The sequence below is a fragment of the Impatiens glandulifera genome, chromosome 7 (genome assembly GCF_907164915.1).
Source record: "Impatiens glandulifera chromosome 7, dImpGla2.1, whole genome shotgun sequence".
NCBI classification, from domain to species: Eukaryota; Viridiplantae; Streptophyta; class Magnoliopsida; order Ericales; family Balsaminaceae; genus Impatiens; species Impatiens glandulifera.
This window is the reverse complement of record NC_061868.1, coordinates 46,163,523-46,171,370: the sequence shown is the minus strand read 5'-3', so window position 1 is coordinate 46,171,370 and position 7,848 is coordinate 46,163,523. Positions and strand designations below refer to the sequence as shown.

General features: G+C 24.4%; 1 protein-coding gene across 1 annotated transcript; it reads left to right on the top strand.

Moving 5' to 3' along the window:
* Positions 1–2,250: 2,250 nt before the first annotated feature.
* Positions 2,251–3,833, top strand: LOC124910615 (agamous-like MADS-box protein MADS9). The gene is made up of 7 exons (XM_047451288.1): positions 2,251–2,460; positions 2,557–2,623; positions 3,071–3,132; positions 3,220–3,319; positions 3,385–3,414; positions 3,498–3,542; positions 3,674–3,833. Exons 1-7 carry the CDS (start codon positions 2,273–2,275, stop codon positions 3,809–3,811), a joined length of 630 nt encoding a protein of 209 aa, XP_047307244.1. The 5' UTR covers positions 2,251–2,272; the 3' UTR covers positions 3,812–3,833.
* Positions 3,834–7,848: the final 4,015 nt, after the last annotated feature.

Below are 7,848 nucleotides of genomic sequence, written 5' to 3'. Positions count from 1 at the left end.
TCTCAAATTTTTCGACGAATATTTCTACGGAAAATATTTAATAAAATAATACGTCGAAATATTCGTCGTAAATTCCAGACATGAAAAATCCGTCACAAATATTTTTGACGAATTAAATATTCGTTGGAAGATTTACTGACGTTTATTATTTATATGAAAAATTTATCGCTAATTATATATTCGTTGGAAATTCGGTAAGAAAGATAGTCGCTAATGACCTATTTCCTTCTAGCGAGTATAAGAGTATCCATTACCCGTAATCATTACTTTATTCTAGATTATTTTATTCCCAAAAAAGAAATGATAGCTAGATGAAAGAAGAGTTTATTATTTAAATTTTGCCCCATTTTTATTCTTTATAAAAATACATTACATTCTCATTGTCTTAATTTACTACTTGTCCTTAATTTTACACTAAGTTTTGTGGCTATAAATGAATATAATCTTGCATTTTTAATTCATCCTTGGGTCATTATTTATTTTGATTTTTGATTTTTTGATATCTTGAATGTAGATATTTGGGTTAACTATAAACAACATTATTAAGAATGAATTATAATTAGATTTTTATTTTGAGTTTCTTTTATTACTTTTTATGTTGAATGACAAGTAACTACTTCAATAACTATTATTATTTTTTCCCCTTCTTATATTGCAGGTATTTTCTCATAGTTTATTTTAAGAAAATTTAATATTGACAATAATAAAATTGTTTCTTTTAAAAAATTCAAATGTCATAATAACAATACTTATTTTATAAATAAAATTATTTGTAACATTAATTAGGATAGATTGCACAACTGATGAATTATAGTTTTACTTAATGTACTAATTAAGTTTGTTTTAACTCAATTCAAAAAAACATTATTTTATTTCTTTTTCTTCCATTACATAACTAAATTTAATAATCAAAATACTAATATATATATATATATATATATATTTTGTTAATAAATATTAATACTTTTTAAGTATTTAAAAAACAAATACTTAGTTTTTTCATTTTATAGTAATTTATGACTAGTCGGATAATAATTTATATTTATTAACCATTTTTTTTGTATGAGTTTCAATCTATGAAATTAGAGATTAATTCATAATCTAAATTTATTCGAATTAGAAATACTAATTTGAAACTATTTTGGTTTGAATTGAATTGGATTGAGTTTTGATTAGACTAAATTCAAATTGGTTTAGAATTATCCAAACAAAAATATATTTGTCTTTTCACTAGATTGTACCTCACTACAAAATTATATAAAATATACACACACATTTTTCTTCATTTTAGTAACTATTATTTTTTTTTTGTTTAATTAAAAATATTTCGTACTACTTTTATCATAAATAAATTTAGAATTATTATTGGACAAATAAAAAATAAATTTATTGACTACATTATCTTATCATTATTAAAAATAAATAAAATTAACTATAACAATTTTTTTTTATTAAAAATAAATAAATCTAATAATATTTTTTTTGAATCAAATTAGTTATAAAAATATTAATTTAAAATTATATTGAAATCCAATTAGTATTAATTAATATAATAATTCAATTTGAATTATTGATTGAATAAATATAATTTGAATTTATGGACATAATTGAATAGTTATATATTGTTTTGTTTTAACTTTTATCATATATTAATGAAAAAATTCTTAATTTGTTTAAATTTATAAAAAAAAAATTTAATATTTCTAAAATCCCATCTCTTGCCCATGAGTTCTCATATCATGATTCATGGTCAAGTTGATCATAGGCAGAATTAAACGAGTAATTATATATTATCTTTATTTTCTAGAGTGCCTCAAAATTAGGGTTCATATATTCAGTAATCCCATCACAAGATCTCCTCTAGTTGTTGACCCCGAAACATGAATTTATGAAGAAAAACATGTTTAGAAACATCATGCTTTCTAATATCTTTAAAGCTTATTGTACTAAAAATGTATAGTTTTACAGAAGTAGAAGAAAGAGAAGGTAAAAGACCAAGGGTAAAGAAGGTGTATCAAAACTTAATACAACAAGCTGGCAAAAACTAACCGAAAGCAAACATCATCAGTCGAAGCTTATTGGCTTGCCTTTGTCAACAACCCTTTTATAAACCCTTATTTCTGAAACCCTTCTAAAGTTCCTTGTTCCCAAACCACTAATAGAAAGAACCCTACTCTCTCTCTCTATCTATCTCTCTTTTAATTAATTCACTAGTCCCATTTTCACAATTAGCAGATCTCAAGAATACTAGCTAGAGAAAGAAAGAAAGATCATGGGGAGAGGAAAGATTGAAATAAAGAGGATAGAGAATTCAAGCAACAGACAAGTCACATATTCAAAGAGGAGAAATGGTTTAATCAAGAAAGCTAAAGAAATCACCGTTCTTTGTGATGCTAAGGTTTCTCTTGTCATCATAGGAAGCTCCGGCAAGATTCATGAGTATTGCAGCCCATCCACAACGTAAGAATCAATCAAACCATGTTTTTTTTTCTCTTTCTTAATTCCATCTCTCTCTCTCTCTCTCTCTTCAAATCTCTCTTTTTTTTTTCAATGAAGTTTACCAGATATCCTTGAAAGATATCACAAGCAGTCTGGAAAGAAGCTATGGGATGCCAAGCATGAGGTTATTACTTATTATTTCAAACATATTTATCCACTTTCTATCTCTAGAAATATATACATATCATATAGTTTGCCCTAGCTGAAGAAAACATGGGATTACTTTCTTAAAATATGCTAAAGGGAACATGAAAGATATCTATAGATCTAACATAATAGGATGTAAAACTCTTGTTTTGATTGAAGAAAGGACAGTGAAACTCTGTCTTTGATGTTACATCCATCAACAGATCTGGTATGAAAATGGTTACACTCTCTCTCTCTCTCTTCCTCTTTCTATGCAAGACCTACTTCATGGATTTTAGTTCCTATAAACACACAAAATAGCCTTTCCTTGTATAGATCTGTTAATGAACTTCCTCTTTGCCCAGTCCCTTGCTTGTATTGGGGAAGTCAATATAACTTGTTAATTTTCTGTTGAAATAATATTTTATTTTTTGATGTGAGGTAGAATCTGAGCAATGAGATTGATAGAATCAAGAAAGAGAATGACAATATGCAGATTGAGTTAAGGTGGTTGTAATTAATTACTTGTGGGTTTTTTATAAGTATTTTATTTCATAAATTATTTATGGTTTATGATATTTGTAAATGAATTAGGCATCTAAAAGGAGAAGATATTACATCTTTGCACTACAAAGAGCTCATGGCTTTGGAAGATGCACTTGAAAATGGCCTAATTGGAGCTCGTGAAAAACAGGTTTATATATCTATCTCGATTTCATGTATGTTCATGTTATAATTTTGTTGTTTCTTCAATGGCAGATGGAGATCTACAAGATGATGAAGAAAAATGTAAGTGTTGATTAATTAATTTAATTTACCAAATAGTCTTAATTAATATTCATTTTTTAAAACTATTTTCTACGTACATTCAGGATAGGATTTTGGAGGAGGAGCATAAAGAGCTGAATTTCGTGCTGGTATATATATATATGTTCTTCTTCCATATAATTATATAATTAGACCCTTGATTGATCTAGGGTTATTTCAAATTTTGAATAGTGATAAAGTGATTATTTTCAAATAATTTTATTTGATGGGATTGATATAGCAACAAAGAGAGATGGCTATGGAACGTAGAGAAATGGAACATAATGGCTACCACCAGCAACTTCAAGATTTTGAGCCTCAGATGCCTTTCACTTTCAGAATCCAGCCAATGCATCCAAATCTGCAAGAGAGAATGTAACTCTCTATAAATCTATGCATGGAAAAACCAAAAGATTATTCAATGATTTTTCTCTTTAGCTTTTCTTTGAGCTAGGGATAATGCATGAACTCTTGATTATGTGCCTTCAATTCCCTTATTTTATGTTTTATTATATATGCTGGGGTTGTGTTATTATGAAAGAAAGTCTTTTGAAAAGAACTTCTTTTGATCTTATGTGTGTCAAATTTGCAATAAATTTAGAAACTTGTCTAGCTAGAAGGATTGTGATCAGTCATCCTTTGATTTCTTATCACTTGACTTTTCTCTTGTGTTGTTTTATGTGCCATTTAAATACTTTTGGAACTTTCATAATGTTTTTAACCTAGCTAGATAGAATAGTAGATATAATCACCACATCTCCTCCTTATCTTTGATGCTGAAAATTGAAGGAGAAACTTTTTGTGGACAATTTGAGCCTTAAATAAGTAAGTATCAATGTAGCTAAAGGCCTGCATTTAATAAGGATTTTCAATCTTATAATTTCGACCTCGACCGATTTTTCATCAAATCGGAACAATTTCCAATGTTTACAAATCTTTGTTTAGTATTATTAATTAGCAATTGTCTTTTTAAATTAAGTTTGATCAGGAGATATTTTGCTATTTTATACATCATTCTTCTTAATTGTAACCGTTTTAAAGAAACACATTTTTAGTCTTATTTACAACAAATAAACATAAGCTTGAAACGGTTTTGTGTGATGTAGAATTTCGTTTTTCACGTTTGTTTACAATTATGGGTGAATCTATATTAAGGTTTAGGTCGTGGGTTTTAGTCCATAAGATAATTTTTATTAACACTAGAAATATGATAGACCATTTTCAATTTAATTAACTATTTATTTTTCTAATTTAAAAATAAAATAAAAAATTCATTCATCCACTAGTTTTATTTATAATTTTCTCTTTATTTTATTAAACTTATACCCTTATTAAACTTAAGACATATTTTTTTACAACCCTTAAGTTAGTAAGACAACACATTAAAAATTGATAAAAATTTTATTGTGAAGTTATATTATAATGAAAAGTTGTCAAAATTATTTTAATAAAAGACAACCCAATAAATATAAATAATAATTTGGATGAAAAGTTGTCAAAATTATTTTAATAAAAGACAACCCAATAAATATAAATAATAATTTGAATAAAAAGTTGTCAAAATTATTTTAATAAAAGACAACCCAATAAATATAAATAATAATTTAAATAGTAAAAAAAATAAATTTATGGGGATGAAAATCATACTGCCACATATATATATATATATGTGTAAATATATATATATATATATATATAATAAATTTGAAATGTATATATATATAAATATATATATATATTAAAATATAAATAATTAAATTTATAAAAAAATAATTTAAATTATATATCAAAATATAAATAATCAAATTTATAAAAATAATAATTTAAAATATATATCAAAATATAAATAATTTAGTTTATATAAATAATAATTTAAATATATATATATATAATAAATTTGAAATGTAAAAAAATAAAAAAAAAAAATAAAAACTGAGTTTGAATAGTAAACTAGGTTAGTTTGGGAATAAATGAACAAACTATGTTAGTTTGGGAAAGTGAACGCCAAACAAAATTAGTTTGGGAAACTGTTCCAACTATAATATTTGAATCCATGCCGTTCTTAACTAGTTTTTCAAAGTATATTTGGATGTACCATTCTCAAAAGTTCTTTTGCACTCAATCTTGTTTTCAACTTATTTCTTACCCTTACAATAATTTCCATCTAATCTAATTGAAATTTTTTTAAAGCTCATAAAAATTTATAACATTTTTTTCAAAAGATTACTATTTGTGACTTCTTTTTCCTACATATAAACTACAATGAAAAATGCATTACTGAAATATTAGTTACAAACTAACAAAATTTACAATTTTTAATTAGTTGAAAACGTCACACACACACACACTAATTTACATTATGGTTATTTATTTATATTAACTATTAAATAAAATTAGAACTAATATATATATTGATATACAAATCATGTATTATTTTAATTAACTAATTAAATGGTAATTAACTCAAAACTTGAAAACTCGAATCGAATTCATGAGAACATCAAATTTAACATCCACCAGCATTTAGAGCTAATGAGTACAATGATGATTATTATAATTCTGATTTCATGATAAAACAAAAACATCAGTTCATGAAACTTGGAAGATAGTGCATATAATAATTAATTAAATATACCTGAAGACAAACTACACATGCAGAACAATACATGGTTTAAGCCAAAGTGTCTAAGCTAGAACCAACTAAGCCAAAAATAACTTCTGATCTGGCAAGCAACAAGATTGACTAAGACATGTCTAACTAGCTAATTTAACAAGTAATTAAAGCTCAAGTCTCAACCAGCTTCCAACACCATCATAAATAATATATATTTTTTCAAGTTTCAAAGAAGATTGACAAAATTTCTAGATCAATATAATAGAAAAACAAAATAATAGCTAATGAGACTAAAGGTCAGGTACTGTCTTTAAGTTAAATTAGGTCGGGAGCTTCCTAAGATAATAAAACAAAATAAGCCTAAACAAAGTATATCACGGTGGAAAGTTAAAAGCCTATTCAAAGAAAATATAAAGTTATTAACTGAGATTTTTTGAATGTCTATCATTGTTAAGATGAGATTTAAGAATAAATGGTGTAAATGTTTTTTTTTTCCATATAAATGAAGAGATAAATGTTTTTGTTTTTATAAAGGCTCTATATGTAATTTGATCAGACAAATAAAATAATTATTAATCACCTTTATGGAATATTAACATACTTATTTATAAATTTAAAAGTGTTTAGTATTTTTCCCTTTATCTTATTATTATTATTATTATTATTATTATTATTATCTATGAATATGATCTTCTTTTGTGACATAGATTATGAGTTTGTCCTTAAAGCTAATTTTGTTAATGTGTTATGTAACTTTAAATATTATCAAAACTTTTGTTGCACAACACTATTTATGTATGAAAACAATTGATTAAGAAATGTCGAATATTGAATTTTACGATTTTCAGAACGTTACATTTTGATCGAAACATATCATAATTGTCGTCATTCAATCTATGCACATTACCTATCACGACATGTCGATGATTTTGATTTATTTCATCTTCATTAATAAAAATAAAAATAATTTGGCCGTTATCATTAAGGTTGGTAGAGAATTACGATTTAGGTAGTATAAGACATTTAAAATTAAGAGTTATTTAAAATTGTTAATTTAATCAAAATGTTATTTAAATGAGTTTTATGTGTGATTTGTAGATTTTTTAAGAATAAGTTTTCACATTATATTAATATATGCTTTAGATAGATGAGTAAGTTTTTTTTTTAAAACTAATGATTTTTTTAAACTAAATGTATTATTTATTTTATCAATAAATAATTTGAAGAAAGTACTTTGCACTAAAATGAAAATGTTTATATTTTTTTTTTTTTTTTGCACAAATGATTTTACATTCGATATTGAATTAGATTTAATTAAACATTTAAATATTAATTTTATGTTTTCAAATCTGGAAGAGCTAGCTCCAATTATTTCAACATGATATTATAATGTTTCGATTATATATTTATATATACATAATTTATTAAATTCAAGTTCATCCCAATTTTAATTTCTGGATCCATTCTTGCATCCCACCACAATAATAACTAAAAAAAAATATTACATAAATACTATCTTAAATTGAAAGGTCAAATTGTCAAATTGAGATTCTTTATTGGGACTAATTTGGATTTCAGACCTATTTTTTAAAACCTCTTAATTGTTAAAGTTATAAAAAAGAAAAGTTTTAATATATATATATATATATATATATATATATATATATATATATATATATATATATAAACAATACACATCCCTAGTTGAATACTTGTTTAATTTAATGACATTTCACTTTTTTTTATACTTAATATAGAGTAAAATTTGGTGTCATAAAGTGTCTAAATAATGTTGCAACAAT